The 26,800-nt window shown below is 43.7% G+C and overlaps 1 protein-coding gene across 1 annotated transcript in view; it reads left to right on the top strand.

Annotated features, from left to right (window-relative positions):
* Positions 1 to 22,172, top strand: part of SCRN1 (secernin 1) — a 59,937-nt gene extending 37,765 nt beyond the window's left edge. The window contains exons 4-8 of the mRNA XM_052000941.1: positions 1,841 to 2,043; positions 5,096 to 5,290; positions 6,196 to 6,361; positions 16,739 to 16,919; positions 18,259 to 22,172. Coding sequence (XP_051856901.1) covers positions 1,841 to 2,043; positions 5,096 to 5,290; positions 6,196 to 6,361; positions 16,739 to 16,919; positions 18,259 to 18,417 — 904 coding nt within the window. The 3' untranslated portion in view covers positions 18,418 to 22,172. The remainder of the gene's footprint in view (positions 1 to 1,840; positions 2,044 to 5,095; positions 5,291 to 6,195; positions 6,362 to 16,738; positions 16,920 to 18,258) is intronic.
* Positions 22,173 to 26,800: the final 4,628 nt, after the last annotated feature.

The following is a 26,800-nucleotide window of genomic DNA, read 5'->3' as shown; positions in this document are numbered from 1 at the left end:
ATTCCTTCAAAGTCACTTGTCTTTACAATCTTGTTGTTATTGTATAAGTTGTTCTCCTGGTTCTGCTCACCTCATTCTTCACCAGTTCATACAGATCTTTCCGGCTTTCTTTGATACTATCCATTTTATCCTTTCATAGGTTGCTTCTTGTACCGCATTAGTCTGTCACATTCATGCACCATAACTTACTTAGCTATCCTCAAATGGTTGAGCACATCCTCCATTTTCTGCTCTTTGCTGCTATAAAAAGAGCTGCTCTAAATATTTTTATACATGCAGGTTATTTAGAAGGATTAATGTTGATACACTGTAGTTGAAAAGGATTTTGGGAGCCAGTCGGATTTGAGGATGGACTATAGGGTGAGAATTTAATCTCAAACCACTTAGTCTTACTTCTGTCCCTTGCTAATCACGCCCATGGAGGGATCGTAGGCTAGGATGCAGGAGGAATTTGAAGCATTGGAAATGGACCTCCTAGAAAATGACAGCCTGGAGAGACTTTACAAGCCCATGTGTCAGTGGTTCCACATCACCATGCTTGGAGCTATAATAAAGTGCTCCACTTTGCTGAAGATTTGGTTAATTTGTGGATAGCCATATCTTCTAACGTCATCTTTTAGGAGGATTATTAATCATTTGGAATGATCTGAAAGAGGAAGGCTTCTGGGGCACTACAGGGAATTTCTGTCTTATACAGCCTTTTTATTATGTGTATATTAAATTTAAGTGGGTGGGATTAAAACTGCCCTGCTTGTTTTTGGCTCCTTCTGAACTTCTGTATATTTAAAAAAGTTTCATTGATTTTTTTTTTTTAGTTCTCCCCCTATTATTATCATTATTAATCAACTCTCCTACCACAAGCCAAAGCCCTGCCTTGTAAACATTATAATCAAGCAAAACAAAACAAGGTGTGGATCATCTTTGAAAATGTCCTTCTGCTTCCCTAGTTCCTCACCTCTCTGCCAAGAGGAGGGAGGCAAGCTTGCCAGCAGCCTTCTGATGTCAGAGTTCTGTCCTCGGGGGCCAAGTGTACCAAGCCAGTCCCTCTTCCACACCACAAACCTTCCATAATTCGACTTGTTGAAGAAATAAGATTCTCTCCCATAATCCCTATCTAGAAAAGGAGACATCTATTAACAGGATTGTCTCCTTAATTCCATTTACCAATGAGCTTATTCTTATGTAATTCTTTCCAAGTTTTATCATACACCTTCCCAATCATTACTGTGAAACCAAGTCTTCTCAGGAAAGCTTAAATAAGAAAGTGTCAGACACACCGATGAACAATTATTTGACCATGAAAATAAGCCTGTTATGGGAATAAATGTCATATTCTTTTTAGCATCTGGAACAGCCCAGTTTAAAAAAAGTGCTCTTTCAATGAAAGCAGAGGAATTCTTTTATTTTAATAACTTATACATAGACTACTGGAAAACTTACAGAGTACTTTATATACATTTAAGCCTCAATAACCTGGTGAGAGAGATATTGCAAGTGCTGTTATTTCTATTTTAAAGTTGAGAACAGCAAGGCTCAAAGGGATTAAGCCATGTGTCAGTGGTTGGGTCATATAGCTTAGTGAATCTCAGGGGCGGGACTTGGACCTATGTCTTTTAGATTTAGATCCAAATTTTGAAGTGTGTTTATATATGTGTGTGTGTGTGTGTGTGTGTGTGTGTGTGTGTGTGTGTGTGTGTATACAAATGCTAGCTATTATTTATTGATAGTTATTAGTTATTACTGGTTAACAATATTAGTCATTATTATCAGTGCTTGATTATTACCAAGATCTCAAAGTGGATTAAAAAGACTGGGTTCCCATCTTCTCTTTTCTCTTCAGGTTGGGTCTAGAAAGAGGGACCACCGCCAAGGAAGCCTTTGAGGTCATCGTCTCCTTGTTGGAAGAGCACGGGCAAGGTGGAAATTACTATGAGGACGGGAACTTGTGTCACACTTTCCAAAGCGCGTATCTGATTGTGGACCGAGAGGAAGCCTGGGTGCTGGAGACCATAGGGAAGCACTGGGCAGCTGAAAAAATCACAGGTTAGTGAATCTGAAGGTGAAGAAGGAGCTGGTGCAGCTGGCAGCCTCCTACTTCCTGGGAGATTCTGATTTCTCACTCTGCACTCACTCCCCTCTCCTAGGGCTCTCACCCACTCAGGGCTCTGCTTCTTCATTAGCTAATGATGCGCTTGACATCAAGGTGAAGTAGATTTGCTGCACAGGAGATAACACTTTGTGAGGTTTTTCCCTGTAAATGGGGATTGTACCCTCTCTCACCTCTTCCTCTAAATCCACAAATTAAACAAATATGACATCATTATCACTCCGTCCAACTTCAGGGGTCCTCAAACTGCGGCCCGTGGGCCAGATGTGGCAGCTGAGGACGGTTATTTCCCTCACCCAGGGCTAGGAAGTTTCTTTATTTAAAGGCCCACAAAACAAAGTTTTTGTTTTTACTATAGTCTGGCCCTTCCACAGTCTGAGGGACAGTGAACTGGCCCCTATTTAAAAAGTTTGAGGATCCCTAAACTAGATATACCCGAGTCAAAGGGATAAAACTCCTGTAATTCTGCCTCTTGATTCTACTCGGTGATCTGGGATATCAGAACATACAGTTTGATTTTATTCAGCTTTAGCAAATTTGTGTGGTGTGTAAAATTGTGTGGTGTGTAATTAGGTAGGTATATGTTGTTATTAGTTCATTCATTTTCAGTTGTGTCCAACTCTCCATGACCCCTCTTGGGGTTTTCTTGGCTGAAATACTGGAGTAGTTTGCATTTTCTTCTCCAGCTCATTTTACAGATGAGGAAACTGAGGCAAACAGGGTGAAAGGACTTGTCCAGAGTCATGAAGCTAATTAGTGCCTGAAGGTGGATTTGGGTTCCTGAAGATGAGTTCCTGACTTCAGATTCAGTGCTCTGTGCACTATGGTGTCACCTGAGCTGTCAGTTATAGATATATAATAGCATACGTTATGTACAAGTACAAATTACAAAATATAACAATTAGAGGGGAAAAAAGAATTAACAAGTGAATCAAGAAAGACTTCCTGCAGGAGGAAGCACCTCAGCTGAGCCTTGAATTCTAAGTAGTTTCAAAGCCTGATGTGATACAATTCCTAAGAACTTCTCTGCCAAAAGAAATCCTGAAGGCCGTGGCCAGCTGGGGATGGAGATGGCGGTTCTGCCCTGTAATTACGCGATATTTATGCAGAACTCCGTGATGGATATCTCTATTCCAGAAGTTCATTTTCAACGGAATTCAACTAAAAATCCATCTCCCTCCTTCCTCCATAGATCTATTTTTAATTTCAAAAACACTGAAGTTGTGCAGCTGCTGCTTTTACTGGCTGATTGCAGGAAGTCCTATTACAGATTCACATCCCGCTAGATGTACATTAACAAATTGCCACTATGAATCAGCCCAGTTAAGGAAGAAAAATCTGAGGGTTTGCTTATGGGATAACTTAGCATGAATTGTATGGAAATCATTCCTGCAGCCGGAGAGTTTGCTTTTTTAAAAAAAATTGCTCTCTTCTACTTTTCTCTATGATGACAAAAGGCAAAAAGAGGCTCGCTGTTGTCAGCAGCTTGTCTTTATGGGGAAGTGAGAGTGGGGAGAATGGAGAATTTAGCTCATCAGGAGTCCTTGGTTCTTGCCTTCCATTTTCAGGTGATAAACTGTTTTTTTGGTAGCCTGTGATTTTAGGTTTTTCCTTATCTACTGCTCTTTGGGAGCAGTAAACAGGACAACCTCTGTTCTAGCCACAGTGTTTAGCTAATTGCCTCTCATAATTTGCCTTTCCCATATATTGACCCTAGAGAATCAAATAAAATTTTGTTGATATCTTTTGTTTTTATGTTACTCACATTTCCCAGTATAACCCTCCTCTTGCCAGAGAGCTAACCCTTTTAAGAACAAAAGAGTGGAGAAAAAGAAAAACAGTTCAATAAAACTAGTGTTTAGCTAACAGTTGCTTCTCACAAGACCGCCTTTCCCATATGTTGACCCTAGAGCGTATCTTGTAGACCCAAGCCTAACTTATCTCAAGGGGATGTTGAGTTTTGAGATGCAGATATGAGGATAATAAGTCTCTTCTATTTGTTTTGTGGGTGTTAGGGGAATTTGGTGTCCAATCATTGACAGGACAGGAAATCCAGAGTCTGGGTGTATTTTGATACTGATTTTGCTGGACTTCATTTATTTTTCTAATGGGAGATACCACTCCACAGTGTATTGTGTAGAATGTTCACATCATGATCCACAAGCAACTTTTTAGACTAGCTAGTATTGTTCATTCTGATGAGAAATGGCCTGGCAAAGGAGGTAGATTGTAGGACTGAGCCTCGACAATTGCTCAGATAAATCCCACCACTGATGTTTATTAGTCCTTAAACCTTTTGAGGTTCAATTTCCTCCTCTGTAAAATGAGATTGTTTGCCTGGATGAGATGGCCTGAAAGTCTCTTTTAGCTCCAGATGTAGGTCTTATGATCAGGATTCACATCTCACCTTTAAAGATTGGAGCCTGTGTGATGTTGGGCAAACAATTCACTTAGCCTTCTAGGGGCTCAGTTTTTCCTGGGTTTTTCATCATTATTCACTTTTCCAGACCTGGGTTTCTTTCTCGTGTGTGTGTGTGTGTGTGTGTGTGTGTGTAGGGAACAAAAGTCCACAAGTGGTTTCCCTAAATTACTATCCTGAATAGCCAAACATGGCTCTTGAAAAGGATTTTCTACCTTTTTGAGGGTAATAAATGCTTAGCTACCCTTCAGGCAGATGGTGGAAGTACCTCATATATTTTTCTTTAATTGCAAATTTCAGCTCAATTAAGCATTATCTATTCACTCCTTCATACTCTTTAGTCATGATTGGCTAGGTTTTTTAGTTTTCCCGTTGTGTTGGTTAATGGAGGTTGCCCAGAAAGAGGGCAAGATGGTGTCTGTTTTTATATCCACCCAATTTAACACGTTCCAGTTTTACTTCCTTCCCATCATTAAGCACCAACTGGGAGGGGCGATGGGAGTTCTCAGGTTCCAATGGCTTCTTTCGAGATGTATTTTGAATGAATGCAAGTTTTACTCTTTTTACAGAGGGAGTGAAGTGCCTCTGTAACCAGCTTTCCATCACATCCAAGATCGACGCGGAGCACCCTGAGCTCAGGAGTTACGCCGAAGGTCAAGGCTGGTGGACTACAGACCAAGAGTTCAATTTCTCAGAAGTGTTTTCTCAAGCAGACGACCATTTAGGCTGTTGTCCGGTCAAAGACAGCCTAGAAAAGCAAGAGGGTGAGTAAAGGCATCCTTTCAGCTTCTTTCTCGTTTGTTTGGTCTCTTGGACAACGTACCAATAAGTGAGTCTCCTTCACTTCCTGGGTTTTCTGCAAGACTCGGCTGGGATCCTCCCTTCTTCACTGAACCTTTCCACCCTTTTCTCTTTCCCTCAACATCACCTTTCATTTATACTGTCCACACTTGTATTTATGCAGTGAGCCCTTTGAGGATGGGGCAGAGTTTTTGCCTTCCTTTGCATACCCGGGAATTAGCACAGTGCCTGGCTGCGCTGGTAACTGCTCAATAAATGCTTGTTGCTTAAATGACTGTTTAAATAAATAAAAGGGAGCGGGCAGAATGGACATTAAGTACGGAAATCCCGGCTGATGTTGACAGAGGGAAACTATGAATTGTACTTCTGTTTACATTTCTATTGTTGGACTCTTCCACTGTCTATCATCCTCCAAATTGTTAACCTCGTCATTTCATCTAGCCTATTTGTTTGAGGTTTCAAGTTCAAAATGACATTGGAGATCATCTAATTTAGCCTCTTCTCCCTAATTTTACAACTGAGGACAAGGATCATTTGGTTTCTTAGTAATCCCAGTATTCGGCTCTTAATTGGTGCTTGTTGATTGTCTGATTAGACAGCAGCCAGCCAGCCTTTCTGCCACACAGTCGAGGTTCCTCTGACAAGTCATTTATCAGATATTGATCTGTGAATATTTTTGTGGATATATTATAGACAAGCAATAGTTGGCGTGTCTTCCCCAGGAGATGTATTCATCTGTGTGTTACTCTTCCTCCCTCCCTCCCTCTTTGCCTGCCTCCCTTTTTTTCCTCCCTCTCTCCCTCTGTCTCCCTTTCTCCCTTTTCTCCTTTATTTTTTCCTTCCTTTTCTTTTCTTTCTCTCTTCACAGAGAGCATCACTGTGCAAACCATGATGAACATTTTGCGAGATAAAGCCAGTGGGATCTGCGTAGACTCTGACTCTTTCCTCACTACCGCCAGCATCGTGTCTGTCCTGCCCCAGGAAGGGAGCTCACCGTGCATCCACTACTTCACTGGGACCCCGGATCCCTCCAGGTGAGCCTGGACATTCACAAGGTATAAGTTGGTGGTGACGCCTTCAGAGATTTTCTTTTGTTGCTGAAAAAAGTCTGATCCTTCCTCTGATTAAATGCCTGTGGCCCGCAGTTGTCTGACTTAACCCTCTCGTTTTATAGCTGAGAAAACTGAGGGCCAGGTGACTTAGGTGACTTGTCAAGATCACCCAGCGATTTAATGGCAGTGACAGGGCTGGAACCCAGGGTTCCTAACTTTCCAGTCTACATTAGACTGGCCATACCAACCCAGGGAGGGCAGAGCTGTGAACTTGGACCTTCTCCTAGTGGATATTCATTTTAGAATAATAATGACCTAACAAAGTGCCTTCCTCTCAGAAATGCTACCATGTGGTCATAGGAGTATAGATTTTGAGCTGGAAAGAGAAATATTATTATATCTGAAAAAGCTAAATTACAGAGAAGGTAAATGATTTATGCAGGGTCACCCAGCAAGCGTCAAACTGATTCCAGATTGCTTGATGTTGTGCCTTTTATTAACAATACAGATTACATCTATACAGTCCTATGAGTTAGATGCCATTATTACTTCCATTTTATCAGTGAAGAAACTGAGGCACAGAGCAGTTAAATGACTTGCCCAGGCTCACATAACTAGTAAATGTCTGACTTTGACAGGATTTGATTTCAGCTCTCCTGGCTCCAAATTCACCATGCAAAGATCTTGGGGAAAAGTTGGGGCAGCAGAGTAAGGAAGAGAGAACTAGACTAGGAATTTGGGAAACCTGGGCTCCAGCCTGGACTCTCTCGGTCATGAATTCTACTTAGAGCAACAAATCTTCCTCCAATCTGTCGTGTTAATTTTTAGATAAAGGAAGGGACCCAGAGAGTTGAGGGGCTTGCCCATGATCACAGGGCTGGTGAGTGCTGGAGGCAGGATTGGATCTTGGGGATCTCCTGACTCCACCTCCCTGGCTTTTCCACGTAGTATGTTTCATGGGGTTGACCTCAGAGCATCTTAGAACCGGAAAGGACCTTGGACAGCTCCTTCACGGTACAGGTGAGGGAGCTGTGGCCCAGAGAGGGAGGATCCATTCTGCACCGAGACTGCCGCCATGATCGTTCCCAAACACTCTTCATTCTGTGCTTTCTCTCTTTTTTTATTTCAATCAAGCAAATTCATTCTTTTCAATAGTGCACTTGTTTTCTTATTGATGAATTTAGAAGAACACTTCTTTCAACCTAACTCCTTCAATTCCACATAATAAGTGTTTACTCTGGGGATACATGGGCAGAAATCAAACTTCAGCAACTAAGCTGGGGAAGGTGACTCCAGTCACCTGGCTAACTTTTCAGTTAGAAAATGTAAGCGCCCTGAGGGCAGGGATGATTTTTTTAAATCTTTCTGTCTCAGTGCCCAGGACAGTGCCTGATATATAGTTAGTGATTAATAAATGCTTGCTGATTGGTTTGTCTACCTCAAGTCTCCAGTCTGAAAAGTCTCCCTGACTTCTCTTAGCTTTATGATTATGGGAAATTTCATTTGAGTATGAGTTGGACTAGATAGCTGCAGAAGTCCCTTCCAGCTCTTGAATTCTGTGATTCTGCCATTTGTGACTGCTTGAAATTTAATCAAGGACTTGTAGTCTATGAACAGATGTGATACAGGGGGAATAACATTGGATTGGATTCAAATCCTGGATCTTGGCTTCTTGAATGCAAAAGGAGAGCACTTTGGGGAAGTGGATTGAATTCTGAGTGTAGAGCTTCCTGAGGATTTGGGTTCAAGTTCCAGTTCTGTTACTTATTCATTACTGTTGAGCCTCGATTTCCCTCTCTGTAAAGTAGAATTTAGAATAGGTGGCCATCGATGTCTCCTATAACTTTGCATCTGTGATTCTATGAGTGAGGGATTGCTAAGGTCCCTTCCAGTTTCAGATTCTATGAATCAAAATACGAATCAAGATCCGGCTGACTCCAAACGTGGGGTTCTTGTTGGAACATCCTACTTCCTTAATTTTTGTTTTCCTTTGTTCCAGCCAGACACACAGGTTCACAAAGTCTTCTTTGAATGACAAAGGTAAAATGTTTTTGGTGGCCTCCTTTTTTTAAATACAGGAGATTCCCTTGTCTCAAAGTAGACCTAACTTGGTGTACATTTGAAATCAGAGAGCTGGGAAGAAGCAAAACCCATTGGAAAAAGCCTTTATCTGGTGAACAGAAACAGTTGTAACTAGGGACGCCAGATTTCAAGGGCTCTGAAAGTACTTGCAGTCCTTCCAAAGAGTAGGAAAATCAGTCATATTAACACTTAGTTAGCAAGAAGAATTAATTAAAATAGGAAGCTGCCAGTGGCCTACTTGTTCTTTCCAACAGTTGCCTCCAGGTCAGCTCTTTTTCCTTTTCAGGCTTTGAAAGTTTCCTTGATAGTGAATTTCTTGCTGCTTTCCCTGGACATGATTGTACCACAAACATTTCTAGTTTGGGTTCTGTGTTCTGTGACCTTAGAAAAGTGATTTTGTCTCTCTGGCCCAATTTCCTCATGGGCAAAATGCAAGGGTGAGGTTAGACAAAAATCTTAGGTTCCTTCCAGTTTAAAAAATCTAACCTTGTCATTCAATGACTGTAGATGAGCCAGGGGATGAGAAGCAGGCTTTTTCATTTCTTAGCAGCCAAATAGAAAGGAATCATTTGTCTTGAGGAAAGTGGATGGCCTAATAAAATTATAGAAATGGACTGGAAATACCTCATTTATAATTTTTTGAGGTGAAAAAGTGCTTTAGATTTTCAAGTAATTTTAAAATAAGGTTCTCTGTATGATTAAGCGATCTGCAAAGGCAGCAGAACATTAGAAGTCCCTTGATGAATGAGCTACATTACCCATAATGACAGAGGAAAGATCCTGGATTTGGGGGCCAATATTTTTTAGTAATTGCACATGTTAACATTTCACACTTTGTCATGGGGAAACCCGAGGCATCATTGCAGAAATATTGCCTGACTGGGCTGCCAGGGATCTGCGATGTGTGTGATGTTGGGCTGGTTGATGGAGCGGAAGATGTCCATTGTAAAACTGAGCCAGACTGAACTAGAGACCTTGGAAGTCTCTCCCAGCATTCTATGATTCTGTGATGAAAGGTAGGGTGGTGTGGTGGAAATAACCCTGGAGACAGAGTTCCGGTTTGGCTTGCTGTGGACAGAGCATTTAAGCCAACTGAGCTTTGCCTTCTTCATTGGATTCTTGTGACTAAACTCTTTGGAAACTTTAAAGAATGTGAGTTTGCACTGAAGATCTTTGCATAGATTAGAAACAGACTTTTTTTTAGCGCCACCTGTGATTTTATCAGCACGACTGCAGTTCCATCAATCTGCATTGGTGAAGGTCAGGAAACTCTTTCCCATAGTGCAAGTCAGCACTTTCTCTGGGGGGCCATCTGGGCTTCTGAGGGATTTGTCCAGGGTCGTGCAGCTCTTTTGGGTCAGAGTAAGTCTTGAACCCCAGTTCCTGATTCCCAGGCCCAGCCTCTCCCCTCTGTTCTATGCTGACTCCCTGAGTTTGCTTGTAACTCCATTCTGCTTCTACTTTCTGGGCACAGGGCCAGAGCAGTGCGCTTGGAAAACCCATTGGTGAAGAGCGTGTTGTCTTAATTAACCCTCCCCCGTTAGATCACGGGACCCCCAAACGACATCGTGACATTATTACTCCTGTCCTCTCCTGTTCCAGATGACTGGCCTTCTGTGTCTTTTTTTTTTTTTTATTTGCTTGTTTATTCCATTCATTTCTTATAAAAGCTTTTTTGTGGAACATGTTTCCTTCATTGATTTGGGGGAAGCAGGGGAAGGGAACAGCGATGAATGGGGAGAATGATAACATTTAATAATTTTGGATGAAAGTCCCAATAGTTGTACTTGAAGCTTGGTAAGTCATCAGATAACAACACACACACGTAGTTGTTTTTGTAATAACAGTAAAAATAATAAATTTGATAATATGGATGATACATATTATCGCTTTCATTGGCCCAGTATCCTTCTTTAATCCCAGAAGGCAGAATTTCCAGTAGAAAACAAATACATGGTAACATCTTTATAAAAGCAAAGAATTAGAATGGAAAAAATCTGACACCCTCAGTATTCTGAGGTCCCCACAAAGGGGAATCCTGTGGACACTGGAACATTGAGTCTACTGTACTGATTAGGTGGGGTGAGGAGCAGGGAATCATGTGAGCAGTTCTGACCTACTTTGGCCCAACAGTAGGCAGCAGTCACGTGCCCGTCTCTTCCTTTATCCTTTGTCCTTCTCCTTTGTCCCCTTTCCTTCCCAAGGACTTGACCAGACTAGGTTGACCCTGACTGGGGATGCTGGGCAGGGCTGAGGTTTGTGGCTTGCCAAACTGGTTCTGAAATCTTAAATCAGGCATAATCACTCTCAACGGGACCCATCAGCACGGGGGGGCCTCGGAGCTGAGAACTGCAAGGGACCTTGGAAACCTTCAAGTTCAACTGTCTCATTTGACAGATGAGGAAACTGAGGCTTAGGGAGGTCAGGTGACTTCTATCATGGCAGAGGCGAGAGTTAAACCAATTCTGATTTAAAATCAAAGACTTTTTTTTCTCAGAATTACCAGTCTTACATGATAAAAAGTGCTTTGCAAACCTTAAAGGGCTATTTGTGTAAATGCTATTATTATTATTATTATTAACCAGAAAGCTACAGTGGGAAGGCAGTTAGACAAGCCCTGAATTTACTGTCTGAGAATCAGTTGGAGGAACCGGATGGATTTATGGAGAAGACTTGGGGAGGGGGACATGGACAAGCCCCCCTATCTTCAGTGCTGTGAAGGGATTTGAGGGATTTGCCCCCAGGGGGCAGCGCCAGGAGCATGAGTAGCAGCCTGCAGAAGGAGGCTTTAGGATGGAAGTACAGAGAACAAGGTGGATAGAGAGCTCTTTGAATCCTGCCTTTAACACCTCCTGGCTGTGTGATCCTGGACAAAGCACCCAACCCCTCGGTGCTCTGGGTCGATCTTTAAAAATCTCAGTTGGAGAGAAGGAGCTGACTTGCATTAGTGGAGGGAATGGCTTGCACTAATAACATCCCCATCTTTAATATTCTCCTACTTGGCAATGATGGCAGAGGGGAAAGAGCCTTTCAGGAAGTATCCAGAGGGCGCGATTCTTGATTCATCATTTCCTTGACATTTATTACACTGTCTTTTCAACATGATAAAGAGCAGTGAAAAAACAAACAATTGACACTTTTACATTGAATTATACTTAGAGCTGGAAGGAAGCCTTGACCTCATGTGATCCGACTCCTTCATTTTAGAGGTGAGCCAATGGACTTACAAGGATTAGGTCACCTGCTTAAGGTCACTGAGGCGGTAGAATCCCCAGTTCAGCCGCCTTATGAACATCCCGGCCCACAGATACCAGGGAGGGCTTGGAAGGGTCTGTGGCAACTGGGGGGAGACCGGTAGTCCCTGCCCCAACCCCAGTGGTCAGCAAAGTAGGACTCTGTTGCTTTATCACAATGAGGTGGAGCCAGTCTGAACAACCCCCAGGCAGAAAAGAGTCCTTGTAGTCAGTGGTCAGGTCCCTAGAAGGATCTCTGAAAACAGTAGCACAAAACCTCTGAAGCTTGGTACAATGCATCCTCCACCCTGAAAATAAAGCCCTATTTTAGCAAAGAGTTAAAAGGCAAGTAATAGGCTAGGAAAACGAGCAGACAACAGAAAAAGATTCTGACTGTTGGAAGTTATTATGTGACAAGGAAGATCAAAACAACACCCAGAAAATGATAACAATGAATAAATGATAAATGAAGTCAAAGCTTCTCCATTGAAAGCCTCCAAGAAAAATAAGAATTGGGCTCAGGCCATGAAGGAGTTCAAAAGGGATTTTAATAATCAAGTAAGAGAGACAGAGGAAAAATTAGGGAAAGAATTGAGAGTGGTGCAAAAGGAGACAGCAAAAGAAAAAGCAAAATTGGCCAATTGGGAAAGGAGGTACAAAGCTCACTGAGGAAAATAATTCCTTAAAAATAGAATTGAGTAAGTGGAACCTAATGACTTTATGAGAAACCAAAATAGAATAAAGTAAAACCAAAAAAAAAGGGAAAAAATGGGAAATATCTCATTTTCCCAATGAACATGGACATCATCTTTCAAGAAGGAAAACTATCCATCTCTCAGATCTGGCTGTGAGGATGGCTGGAAGATGGAAGAAAGCAACTCCAGAAACCCTGGAGGTGACATCGGGCTGGCTGGCGCCACAATTGTCTGGACGCCCTCAAACTCGCTGGGAGCCCAGGGTCCTGGGGCCAGAATCCCCAGCCAAATAGGGGACTTTTCATGCCCGCTTTCATTTTAGCAATCAGCCGTGAAGAGCCTTTGAAGTGATTGTGGATGCTTCCCAGGGGTCCTCTCCAACCAGCCGAGCATTTGTGCCAGACGGGCAGCAACACCCGTGGGCCCCTGGGATGTCTCTGCTGAGCACTCGGTGCCTCTTAGATCTACCTCACAGGACCATTTGACAGATGGGGAAACTGAAGCAAAGGAAGATTATCCAATCTTTACAGCCAAGAAAACATGCTCAGGGACTCCGAGTCTGGAGCCGGGAACACCCGAGTTAAAATACAGCCTCAGACACTTACCAGCTATGGCAACTTGAGCAGATTACTTAAGCACTGTCTGCCTCAGTTTTCTCAACTGTAAAACGGGTGCTAATAATGGCACCTATCTCTCAAGCTTATTGTGAGGATAAAATGAGATATCTGTTAAGTGCTTTACAGGGGAGCTGCTTAATAAATCCATCTTCCCTTCTGTTTGTAGATTGCTCCTTTTTATCAGCTCAGGGTAGTGGGCTATTATTTACCAATGGTTTGCAGGCTTTCTGCAGGACAGACTCTATATGACATGGAGGGGATGAGGGAGGCGATCCCCTTCATGGAGTTTGCCCCAGGCAGGATGCTGGAAAAGTGGAACTTCAGGGTTGCCTATGCTACGTGGAGCCCACTGCTGTCCTGCAGTCCAGGGTTTCTGGGATGGCCATCATGCTGTTAGTGTTCATGTTCATTGAGATGACATTTGTATTGATTTGTGCGCTCTCTCTTTATCTCTCTCTCTCTCTATTTCTTTGTCTGTCTGACTCTGTCTCTCTGTGTCTGTCTATCTTTCTCTTTCTCTGTCTCTCTCTCCCTTTTTTGTTCCCTTCCTCTTCTCGCCCCATTTCCCTTCCTCCTTTTCTCTCTGTCTCTGTGCATCTTTATGTATGTCTCTGTCTCTGTGTGTCTGTCTATCTGTCTTTGTGTGTCTGTCTCTCTGTTTCTCTCTCTTTTTGTTTCCTCCCTCTTTCCCCCCTTTCTCTTCCCCCTTTTCTCTGTCTCTGTGCATCTGTGTGTGTCTCTGTCTGTGTTTCTATCTCTATCTCCCTTTTTGTTTCCTCCCTCTCCCCCCCCTTTCCCTTCCTCCTTTTCTCTCTGTCTCTGTCTGTCTGTCTTTGTCTCCCTTTTTGTTTCCTTCCTCTTTCCTCCTTTCCCTTCCTCCTTTTCTCTCTGTCTCTGTCTGTCTGTCTGTCTCTGTCTTTTTGTTTCCTTCCTCTTTCCTCCTTTCCCTTCCTCCTTTTCTCTCTGTCTCTGTCTGTCTGTCTCTGTCTCCCTTTTTGTTTCCTTCTTCTTTCCTCCTTTCCCTTCCTCCTTTTCTCTCTGTCTTTGTCTGTCTGTCTGTCTTTGTCTCTCTTTTTGTTTCCTTCCTCTTTCCTCCTTTTCCTTCCTCCTTTTCTCTCTGTCTCTGTCTGTCTGTCTGTCTCTGTCTCTCTTTTTATTTCCTTCCTCTTTCCTCCTTTCCCTTCCTCCTTTCCTCTCTGTCTCTGTCTGTCCGTCTCTGTCTCTCTTTTTGTTTCCTTCCTCTTTCCTCCTTTCCCTTCCTCCTTTTCTCTCTGTCTCTGTCTGTCTGTCTGTCTGTCTCTGTCTCTCTTTTTGTTTCCTTCCTCTTTCCTCCTTTCCCTTCCTCCTTTTCTCTATGTCTCTGTCTGTCTCTGTCTCTCTTTTTGTTTCCTCCTTCTTCCCCCCTTTCTTTTCCTCTTTTTTTCTGTCTCTGTCTGTCCATCTCTCTCTCTTTTTGTTTCCTTCCTCTTTCCTCCTTTCCCTTCCTCCTTTTCTCTCTGTCTCTGTCTGTCTGTCTGTCTCTGTCTCTCTTTTTGTTTCCTTCCTCTTTCCTCCTTTCCCTTCCTCCTTTTCTCTATGTCTCTGTCTGTCTGTCTCTGTCTCTCTTTTTGTTTCCTCCTTCTTCCCCCCTTTCTTTTCCTCTTTTTTTCTGTCTCTGTCTGTCTGTCTGTCTGTCTGTCTGTCTCCCTTTTTGTTTCCTTCCTCTTTCCTCCTTTCCCTTCCTCCTTTTCTCTCTGTCCCTGTGCATCTGCATGTCTCTCTGGGTCTCTGACTTTCTGCTGCTTCTCACTGATAGTTCTACAGCAGCTGCACCAGGGGCATGGACCTGGTGCAGGCCCAGCAGGAGTGAGCTCCCAGTTGTCTGCCTCTGGCCCTTGCATTGTATCTCAGTCTGCTGCCACCTTTTGTGATTCACGGTTCCCAGTATCCTTTGAGGGATGGGGGAAAGTAGTTCTTGTTGGCGCTCATCCACTTCCATTCCTATTTGGAGAATCAGTTTCTCCAGCTTGATACATAGAGTTGTGCCATTCACGTACACCATAATGGAAGAGAACAAAGGAACAACCAAAAAGGAAAAAAAAAGTTATTCTTATGACTCTTTCAAAGGCTGGAAATAGGGACAGCTAGATAGCACAGTGGATAGAGCACCAGCCCTGAAGTCAGGAGGACCTGAGTTCAAGTCTGGTCTCAGACTCTTAACCCTTCCTGGATGTGTGACCCTGGGCAAGTCACTTAACCCTAATTGCCTCAGCAAAAACAAAACAAAAGGCTGGAAAAGTGCTTTTCCTTTCTGGCTTGGCTATTAAGGTCCTATCTTTGATAGGTTGGGAAAGGGGAAGAGGGAAGGAGAAAAGGTGAATTCCAGCCATTTTCTACCTTCTCCCCACCACAGGCTCTGCTTTCTGAGGACAATGGTTTCCTTTTACCTTGAATACAACACTGCTTGTCCTGTCTCTAGACACTTTTCCTGGCTGTCCCCTAAGTTCTCTCTCCTCATCTCTGCCTCCTGACTCCATCATCTAAATCTCCCCTTTCTATGAAGCCTTTCCCAGCCTTCCTAATTATTAGTTCCTTCCCCCTGAAATGGGTCATTTATTTGTGTACTGTATATTTTTGCTTATTTATGTATTCATCTGTCTATCCTGTATAGATCTAGTTATAATTATTTGCATATTGTCTCCCACATGAAGCTGTGAGCTTCTTGAAAGCAGAAATTTACCTTTGTCTTTTTTTTTTTTTTTAATTCCCAGTAATTAGTAGAGTGACTAGCACATAGTAGGCGCTTCATAAATACTTTGTTGACTTGAACCATGGGGTCATTGAAGGATCATGGAAGGGAACTCAGAGACCATTGAATATAATCCCCTTATTTAACAGATGAGGAAACCGAGGCAAACTAGAGTTAAGTCACATGCCCAAGATCACACAAGTAGTAAGAGTCTAAGACCAGATTTTCACTCAGGTTTTCCTGACTCAAGGCCCAGCACTCTATCTACTGCACCACCTAGTTGTCAATCCCATTCTTAATAATAGCCAGAATTTATATAGCATCTACTTTCTGGCAGACACTATGCCAAGTGCTTTACAAATATCACCTCATCTGATCCTCACAGCAATCCTGAGAAATAGGTGCTGTTATTGTCCTGATTTTACAGAAGAGGAAACTGAGGCAAACAAAAATTAAGTGACATGCCTAGGGTCACACAGCTAGTAAGTGTCGGAGGGTGAATTTAAACTCAGAACTTCCTGAATTTCAGGCCCAGAGCTCTGTGCTCTCTATTGCTCCCAAGCTGTCTTTTCTTGGCTTACCTGTGACCAGACGTCTTTCTGGCCTTAGGTGGTTGGAGTAGGTGATTACTAAATCCTTTGCCAGCCTTAAAGCTCTGTGTTACGAAACCCAGCTGTTTTCTAATTAGTTATTATTACTATTCTCATTATTATTTTATTTTATTATTAATAACCTTTCTAGTTAACAATTTCTTTATCTATACAATGGGGGTCCTGAACTGAGCCAAATGGCCCTGAGTTCCTTCCTCCTATGTTCAGGAGACAGCACCTCTAAACCTACTTTTCCTGTGCCTGCAACAGTTGCTGCTTCACCTCCAGCCCCCTAGCCAGGGTGCAGTTGTTGTATAAAAATCACCAGTGGCCATCAGCAAGATATCATTTAAGGAGACCCAGTTTTGTACTACATTTTTGGTTTGTCTGAAAGAGCCTCTCCTCTCCTTCTAGGTCCATATTCAAGCCTTTCATCTTTGTGGACGATGTCAAGCTCGTCCCTAAAGTCCAGTCTCCCTGCTTTGGGGAAGACGACCCTGCCAAAAAGGAGCCCCGCTTTCTGGAGAAACCCGACCGCCGGCATGAGCTCTATAAGGCCCACGAGTGGGCGAGGGCTGTCATTGAAAGTGACCAGGTGAGACACGAGAGGGGGGGAGGAGGGTAGAGAAACTTGGGCCACGTGTCCGTAGTCTGCTGGGGAGAGGGTCGAGCATGAGAACATGACCTTGATCTCTCAGATCTGTTCCTGGTGATGCATCTTCCAAGAGAACCTTCCTAGACTTGCCACTTTCTTGGTTATCATTAACTTTTCCTACAAAGCCTTTTGAAACCAGCCAGAAGCAAAACCTCCTGGTAAAATATTGTCCTAAGATTCCATTTCGCTGTAAATATCCTTCTTTCCTTTGTGCCTCTATTTTCCCAAAAATTGCATCTTCAATGAGGATAGAATTCTTTTTAGAAATCATATCTTTACCTTTTTGCCAAAGACAAGTTATTTATATGCATTAAGGTAAAAACACAGCCTTACCAGGAATAGTTTAATTATAAGAAGTACAATCTTATGCTCTTTAAATAAATTAAAAAACACACACCTGTTCTATTCCCACCTGCACCCTTCACCATCTTAGTTCTTCATTAAGAGTTTCAAAGCATTCCCTAGTAAACTTGCCCCCACAGCTTGATTAGCCAGCCCTGCCTGTTGTTAATGATAGCGATTCACGTCAATGTTAAGGTCAGAATGGGTGGGTTTGGCGTCTAAGGGACCAATCTTCTTACTGCAAAAATAAGGGTGTAGAGGGAGCCTGTTTAGCTGTTGCTATCTAAGGTCGACAAGGCATGCCATCCAATTTCCCTCAAGGAAAGTAGCCATCATTAAGAGTGTCCTCTGAACTTTAGCAAATATACAATTTATTTATTAAGGGCTGAGCAAGTTTTCTATCCCAGCGATCTGGGGTAAGAGGGTGTGTGCTACCATGGTGCAGAGAGCACGGGATTTATAGTCGGAACCTGTGACCGGCCCCTCCACATCTCTGGGTATGACTTTCAGCAGCCCACTTTTCACATCTCAGCCCCGATTTCCTCATCTGTAAGACGAGGTCAGACTAGGTGACATCCAAGGTCTCTTTGAGCTTTCCATCTGGGATCCTTTCTTTGGTATATTTGTATCCACAGGAAGGGAAAGGGGATCACCTCCCTTAATGAGCAGCTATGTGACTAATCAGTCAACTCTTCTGCTTGGCTTAGTGGCCTCTGAGACTTCTTCCAGTTCTAGATCTAGGATTTTGTAACTTGTTCCTGGGAATCAGTTTCCCCATTTATTAAATGAGGGCCTCTGAGGTCCCTTCCCTCCTAGAGTGCCTCGACTCTCTGCATCATGAACGATTCTACCATATTCAGAATGGTGAATCGGCCGATCGGCCACACAGAGATGTGGTTGGTTGTCCCACAGCATGACGCTGTCTCTCTTTCCTCAGGATCAAGGTCACAAGCTCATGGAGACCATGCTAGACCTGGAGAAGCAAGGGCTGGAGGCCATGGAGAGCATCCTGAGCAGCACAGACCCCATGGACCCCACTGAAGTGGCCGACCTTTTCTATGACTGTGTTGACACAGAGATTAAGTTCTTTAAGTGAAGTAAGCCCATCCTTTCTCTCCTCTCATTTAGAAACTCCCTACTTGGCCAAACTCCAAGCAAAACCAACCCCTCTCCTCTTGAGTAAAATAGAAGATGAATATCTCAGCCCCTTTTTCTAAACAACCAGTCTAATTTTAACTCCCACTCTGTGCTTTTGGTCTCAGAAAGAAACTCCCTTGACCCTCCTAAGATTTAGTCAGTTTTCATTTTCTCATGAGCCTGATCTTTGGCTTTATGTGACTAATTGTGGATTTTAAGCTGCTGTTATCTTATTTCAGTGATGATGGGCACCCTTAGCCTTTTCCCAAGAAGACTAGCGTTTGTCGAGCCTTGAAGGATAGTCTTCACATTGCTGAATTTTCAGGAAAGCAAAACCTTTAAAGAAAGTCTTTCTCCCTTGTTAATAGCTGTTTCAAGTTTAACAAACTGGCTTTTCTTGGGCCAGTCACATGCTGTTTTGGGTAGAGTTCAGGGAGAATGTGGCCAGGGTGTTCCAGAGTGGGTGTGCTGGCTGATACCCCGTGGAATGCTTTCTGGGCCACCAGAACAAATGGCCACGAGGAGAACCTTGATGCTCATGCGCTGACTCGGTGCATGGGTTGCTGCTGAAACAGCCCCTCCAGCATGGATCTCGGCAGGCCGGCTGCTTCTCCACCTGACTGGTGTCCTGTATATAGATGATTCAGAAGCAGGCTGCTGCCGGCTAGCTTGAGTTACTGTAATTAAATGGCCCCCTGGAAGGATTCCAAACGCGCAGAGGCTGGGAATCTGCCAGCATACAAGGCAGAGAGGGAGAAACCAGAAGCCAGTGACCGTGGGGGCTCAGGGGGCATCTTTGGCAGCCGATGTTCTCCCAAGCCTAGGTTCCCGCGTTTCTGAGGAAACTCGGAGGAGCTCTCCCGGTGTATGCATTATCTCAGCAGCCACTTAGGGTAATTAAGTCGATTCATTCTGCACGTGTATAATTAAGTGAAAGAAAGCAATTTGCCAATAGCGCCTGGAAACCGGCTTAGGGGAGACCGGACTAGGTCGGCACGATGAAGACAGAGTAGCAGGAGGGTCAGAGAGGTTCAGGATTTCTCCTCCATGCAGCTGTGGGACTGTCTCCCCAATAGCTGACACTCATTTACAGATCACTTTAAGATTTCCCAAGCGTCTCCCCTGCAGCCCCTTCTACTTTCTGCTGCTAGCTGTCCATGGTTCCCTTCTCTGTGGCTCTCCTTCCTCACTGTTCCCCTGCTTCCTGGCTGCTGGGTCTCCACAGCTTACAGGGGGAGAGCTCTTAGACTAGGGGGTCTCCTCTCCCCTCCTCTGCTCGACTGGGAGGAGGCGTCAGCCTCCTGTTCTCCAAATCCCTCAATTATTATTAAAACAGTCATCATTTTAGGGGGGTGGTGAAACGATCATTCACTGGAACGGACAAATATGACAACAAAGGCAACAGGAGCAACTTAGAGCACCTGGCCCGTGACCGTTGGGATAGGATTACTGGTCACCCTCTGTACGGGCAGGACTGCACAAAAGGGACAACTTTTAAGTTACCCAACCCTTAGTAATGTCGTAGCTTCCTTCCGGAGACACGCTCCTTGCTTTAAACCTGTTAAAGTCCTGTGGTGGTTGAAGAGCATGGCGATTTTTTCATTATCTCATGATGTTAATCCCAAGGGAGCGAATGCCTGAGAGTTGTTGAGGTGAAAGAAAGAGAGAAAACTGTGGGGCTTCCCTCAGAGCCGGGAAAGGCAGGGCCACAAAAACACAAAGATAAATTTGTCTCCGTTTTCAGACTGCGGGCTACCAGACGTCCAGTTTTCTCTCTGGGGACGGAAGAGAACAACTCCTGTTTAGTTTCCATGACAGGAACAGCTTTCTTAGGCCTCCCATATGCTGGTGGCAGTGCAGGGTAGCAATGGCAGAGCTGCATTTCAGGGGTGACTATTAAATCTAGTTGTAGACTCTGGAGTCTTAGACTCCATGGACTCCTTTGGCAGTTTGGGGAAACCTGAACCCCTTCACAAAATCTTATTTTTAAATGTGTAAAATTAAATCTAGAGAATTAAAAGGAAGCTAGTTCTACTGAAATACAATTATTAAAATATTTTTTAAAAATAGCTCATGGACCACTTGAGATCTCCCCATAGGCCCCAGGTTAAGGACTCCCTGTAGTAGAAAGATGATGATGTAAATAAACCAAGAGAATCTAGAAAGAAATTCTACAAAGTTATGATGGGGACTATTAAGAACTCAGAGATCTGCTCCGTCTCAACCAAGTTGATTCAAATGTTGAGAAAATACATTTGATTCTCTTGATTCCGACTGTGTCTTAAGTCCTTGCTGGTATAATTCTGAAGGTGAACCTTGTTCTAGCTTGATGCTTGGACCCCACAGAGAGGCTAGTGAGACACAACAACTCGGGCAGATCAAAAGAATAGTGGAGCAGATTCTGGAAAGTCATTTGGACCGACTCTATCTGTGGTGTTCCTAGCCCACCATCGTTAGCTGATTTAATAACTCAGAGCAAAGATTTTTTGTTTGTTGGTTTTTAAATAAGGCTAGTTACAAAGAAACGTGGGCCTTATACTGCATACAGTAGATTATTTTTGTTTCCCCAGGCACAATGGGAAAGTGGCCACTGAAAAGCAATTATATTGGAGTGGGCTAAGTCACTGGTGTTTCTGCCACTTTCTGTCAATAGTTTTGCACTTTTATTTAACTATTTTTACAATTCTGTGCCTGATTCGATTGGACCTTTGCCTTCTGAGGCTGAAAAGAGAACATCAGAACGATCCCCAAACTAATAAAAACTCACTAGGGGCTTTGGATCTCTTGGGAAATCCTTGAGGAAGCTCATAAGCCCAACAAGGTTTTGCTTTTCCAGTCTGTTCATTGAGAGAAAAGTGATATTGTAGACAAAAAGTTTTTTTTTTTTTTAAATAAAGCCCAAAGTTTGGAATGTTGACAAATTTACCGTAATTATGGGATCCACTTTTGGGTTCAGGAGACGTGACCAGTATGGGTAGAAAGGCCAGCCAGATGCATCATTCTCTGTGGTCCACGGCAACGTGAATCTGATGGTTGTCTAGTTGGGACCCAGCTGGTCACCGGTCACAGAGGAGGACGGGCCAACTGTTTTAAGAGGAAAGAGCCTGATTTTTGTAAACTGATGCTGGAGAGGTTTAGCGAGGTAAAGGTTATAAATTATTCCATGATCTACATGAGATCATCACCGTGCAGAAGTTCTTACCTCAGACCATCCGTCTGCCAAGAAGTGGGGAGAGGATCCATCTTGGCTCAGGAAGACCTGGTCCAAGTGTTGCCTCTCCGGTCTGCAGTTGTCCCCCAGATCCACTCTCCCAGAGGCCAGGCGGCCTCCTTAATTAGGTGACTCTTATTCTCCAGCCAATGCTGATCATTTCATGCAGCTTCAAGATCCCCTTAACCGTTCCTGATTCTGTGTCAATGTGCGCTTTCTCTGACCCAACCCGAATGAGTATGAATCTTCATTTGCTAATTTCTTGTGAAACTCACCCCCTGTTTGCAACCATCTTGTGATAAACTGAAGTGTCTTCACTGGAAAAATACAATAAAAGAGGAAACCTTCTCTATCCTGTTACGGGAGCTGACAATGTAGTGATGATGGTCCTCTTTTTTAATGAATGCCTTTGAACGGGAAGATGTTCTCTTCCAGCTCTTCCCCATGACCTTGTCTTTAAATGCATCGTGCATAAGATTAAAACTGTACTGAACCACCCCAAACTGCCTCCTTTGTGATGTGTCCCATAAATAAGTGGGGGGAGGAGTTGGAACCCGAGAGCTGTTAGGACGGTCCTGTGATCCGACTATTCTGGGAGCCTAATGGGGGGCACCTGTGGTCCTCCTGATTGGGAATGTCCCGGCCGCTGCCTCCGGTATAAACTGCTCCGTTAAATGAGCTCATCGAGCTCAGAGGAGCCAGAAAACAAGCTGCCCCTCGGGCAGAATATTCTTAGGACCCATTGGGTCCGGTGAGCCATGATTCATCCCTGCCTGAGAAAGGATACACCACCTCCCTCCTTTCTGCCAGGTCAGACTGGTCAGGTCTGGGCTGTCTCTGTTATAAACACTACCCTCTGGCCACAGACAATGGCAAAGAAAAGGTCATTCTTGTATTTCTAGTGTTACTGTCATTAAGCCTGGGATTTTAGAGCGAGGGGTGAAAGGGAAGCAAGAAACAAGTAATTATTAAGCACCTACTACATGCAGGCACCATAATAAGTTCTTTATAAATATTAGCACATTTGCTGTGGAGTTCAGAGCCCAGCTTGTCCAGGCTCCATGTTTTACAGATGGGGAAACTGAGGTTCAGAGGGATGTGGGAAGGGAATTCAAGCCTAGTCCTCTGGACTCCAGACTGATTTTAGAGTCCCCTGGTTTTAGAGACGGGATAAAGGAGGACAAGTTGTAGAAGACATCGGCCCAAAGACAAAGGATTGGGATTTGGACTTCGAATTCGGGGCTTGGGGCATTATACTGCCTATCAGTGAGGAAAGAAAACCCTGGAGGTTACTCAGGGAGACTTGGACCCTGGATCCTCCACTTCCAAATGCGGGGTTCTTTCCAGCTTCACTCTTTGACATCCTCAAAATATCCTAGGATGGAAGATCTAAACCGTCAGGGCGTGGACCGGGCAGCATTCCTCTCCTGCCGGAGATGTTCTCCCCATCACAGGGGACGCGAGTCAGGAGTGGGTGCTCTGGAGGGGCTCCCCTTCCCAGAGGCCAGCGTGGCTGTTGGCTGAACCCCAGACAGAGCCATGGGAGGGCGTTCCTAGAAATTCACTTTAAAAAGTCTCTTCCATTCTGCGGCTACTGTGGGAAGTCTATAAGGAAGGGAGCTCATTAGTGACCACATAGACATAGGGCACGGGGAATAAAGACTAGGGCTTTGATCAGCCAGTCACCATTTACTAAGCACCTACTGTATACCAGGCACTGAGGATGTGAATACTCTTAAAGAGCTTACTCTGTTAGGGATTTTTTTTACAATCATCCAGAAGCTCTGATTTTGGGAACTAAACTATCCTTGGGAGGTAATGAGTTCCCATTCACTAGAGAGACTCAAGTGAAGTCAGAACGGGCGAGAACATTGCGAGGGGAATCTCATTCAGGAGGGGTTGGACTAGCTGGCCTTTGAGGCCCCATTCTACTCTGAAACTCTGATACTAAAACAGAAGTACAAGGAATAGGGGCGGTCCCAAGTAAAATGGAAGAGAGGGTTCCTCCTTTGAAGTAGAGGGAGGAGCGTGATAGGGGAGTAGAGAGGACATGACATATGTTCTTTAGACTTTGTTGGGGCAATTTTTGTCAACGTGGATGGAGTACCGGCCGTGGGGTCGGGAGAGCCAGAGTCCAAATCTCGCCTCAGACACTTAACTCGTACTAGCTGTGTGACCCTGGGCAAGTCACTTAACCCCAACTGCCTCAACAATAACAATAAAAAAAATAGACTTGGTCAATGTAGTGTTTTTTTGCTGATTTTTTTCCCTCCTGTTTTCTTTTTCAAATGTTTTTGTTATAGGATGGCTGTGGGAGGGGAAAATTGGAGGAATCTTGGGAGAAACTGAAATATTAAAACAAAAAGATCAATAAAATATATATTTAGTTTTTTTTTAATCCCAGAAGAACAGGGAAGAGTTTGCATGGGTTCTGGGGGGGGGGGTGATGCAGATCTGCCAGCTTAAGCCTTGCTTTGAGGAGGGGGGCGTGCACATTATTTATAGACTCTTAATCAGAGTTGAAACATCAAAGAGCACAAAAATGTTTTTTCCCAGTTGACTGCATATGTGTAGGCATGTGCTTGCGTATCAAGAACCGAGGCCTGTATTTCCCAGGGAGCTTCTGGCTCAACATATACTTATCATCATCAGATTAAAATGGCCACTTCATGCCCTGAGTGAAATCTTGGTCTTAACTGCACAAGGATGGTCCTTATCTCCAATGTGGCGCTAACCTTGTTATTTCCATTCATTGTTAACAATTTCAGCACCAAGAAATTGGTTTCTAAAAAGAATCCTTAATGAATATATTTATTATATTTTATTATTTAATATATTATGTTAACATATTAAATATGATAAATATACATTAAAAAGGGAGGGCTTCACCTAGGCCATGGTACCAATGAGAATTCTTGAGATGGGGGAGTTGGCAGGAAAAACACCCATCAAGCATCAAGACTGAGATTCTTTTATTTACCATATTATGACCAAAGAGCCAAGCCCAAATATTGTCCCTACAACTTTTCACCAGTGATTAGTGCAAGAGATGGCTAATTTGGCAACTACAACCAGTAGGAGCTTAAGTTTTTTTTTTTTTTTAATTCATTAATTGCTTGCTGATTTGTTTAACTCCTTCCCGTTTCCAGAGATTCTAATCTGAAGATGGATTGTGGCTTTTTCTTTGCCTTTGGAGAATTCCATTTTTTAATTCACATCTTAAATTAGCCAAGCAGGGTTTTCCTCTCTGAACATACCAAGCACAGCCCATAGAGCTTCCCTGTGGCCACGCTGTTCCGGGATGGAGAGAAAATGCGGCTCATATATGTTGTCATGGCTGCGGCTTTCAGATATGTAGGCTGGGGTATAGGAGAGGTAGGAGTGATCACTACATCACTAATTTGGGGGGAGGAAATTTATGAAGACCAAGTAAGCCCCCTGGATGCCTTCGAATCAGCCGGAGTCAGGATAAGCAAAAGTCCTTGGTCTTTATTCATAGTCTTTCGGGGTAGGAGTAAATTGCATGGACACAGGACCTCCACAACCTCTCCTCTTCGTCTCTTGTCCAAAAGTGACCCTGGCTAGTCTTACTCCACCCCCTAGTCCCTCCTACAATTCTCTGTATACACCAATCATCGAGCCAGCACAGAATAGTGGGAAGGGCCATTTTCCAAGCATGTGCTAATATTGACCAATCGGTAAGTAGCCTTAAGTACTCGATTGTCCGACCTCACTGCATTAACTCAAGAGTTTCAGCCCTTTATAGAAACTGGGCTGGCTGGAAGGCCAGAGCTTCACTACAGCTGGACTTTTGCTGAAAAGTTGAAGCTGGATTTGCTGAAGGAAGCCTTACTTACTTAGCAAGGAGCGGATGAATCAGTTTGCGAGAGAAGAATTTCTCTGCATGTTTCAGGATCTGCTTTTTTGGGAGGAGTGGGCTGATCACGTGACAGAAATGTGAAATTCTAGCAAAATATAGTAAATCCAGTAGCATAAATGCACTTGGAATTAAACAAACATTTGTTAAGTCTATATTATATTCCAAGTCCTGTGTTAAGCACTGTGTAGAATTTAACAATTCAACAATTCCACAAATTATTTTTTAAAGTGTTAGACTCTGCAGATACAAAGACAAAAAAATTATAATCTACCGATTGGTCATGTTTTACTCTCTGTGATGCTGTGTGGGTTGTTTTTTTTGACAAAAATATTCGAGGGCAACTAGATGGCCCAGTGGATGGAGCACGGGCCCTGAACTCAAGAGGACCCCAAATCTAGCCTGACACTTAACACTTGTTGGCTGTATGACTCTGGGCAAGTCACTTAACCTAACTGCCTTGCAAAAAAAGGGAAAAGATACTGGAGTGGTTTGCCATGTAAACTGAGATTGAGGGACTTGTCCAGGGTCTTAGAAGTATCTAAGACCAGACTTAAACTTGGGTCTTCCCGACTCCAGGCCCTGCGCTCTATCCACTGAACCATCTCACTGCTTCCTATAATATACTACATGATGTAGAAAACACAAATCTTATGTGTTATTTAGAGACATGTAAGATATGTTCATATAAAACAATGCAAAATACATTCATAAATGTTTAGATGATGAAAAAAAGAAAAGTAAAGTTCCCCATTGGTCAGTCGACAGGATCTGCCAGGATCTTCCCAATATTTGAAGATCCCTAACACACAGAGCAGATTCCCCGTGGTGAATGGCTGTGTGGGAGGGGGAGGATCAGAGACCCTCAGGATGGAAAATGGGCTTAGAACACCTACTGATGAGATCCATTCAAACAATGAACCATGATGGATATTCTTTGCTCTAAGGGAGGGCTCTGGCGGCACCAGAAAGAGCTACGAACACTCCCACTTCACAGGAACCAAGCATGAAAAAGAGAGCTCTCAATGCCCATCGGGCACCTTAGTAAGGAAAGCTGCTCAGAGGCACACGCAGTGTGTGTACGCTTCCTGAGGACAGGTTCCCAGAGTCTTCCCAACATCCAAGCACCTCCTTTGTAAGGAGATAGTTAAATCCTGCTGGGCTGAATCACCGGAAGGGGAAATCCTCATGCAAGCGGAGGATGGTTAACGTTAGGTAAGACTGAAAACGTGGGTGCAAAATGAGCAACAGTCA

The sequence above is a fragment of the Antechinus flavipes genome, chromosome 5 (assembly GCF_016432865.1).
Source record: "Antechinus flavipes isolate AdamAnt ecotype Samford, QLD, Australia chromosome 5, AdamAnt_v2, whole genome shotgun sequence".
NCBI classification, from domain to species: Eukaryota; Metazoa; Chordata; class Mammalia; order Dasyuromorphia; family Dasyuridae; genus Antechinus; species Antechinus flavipes.
This window is presented reverse-complemented; position numbering and strand designations above follow the sequence as displayed.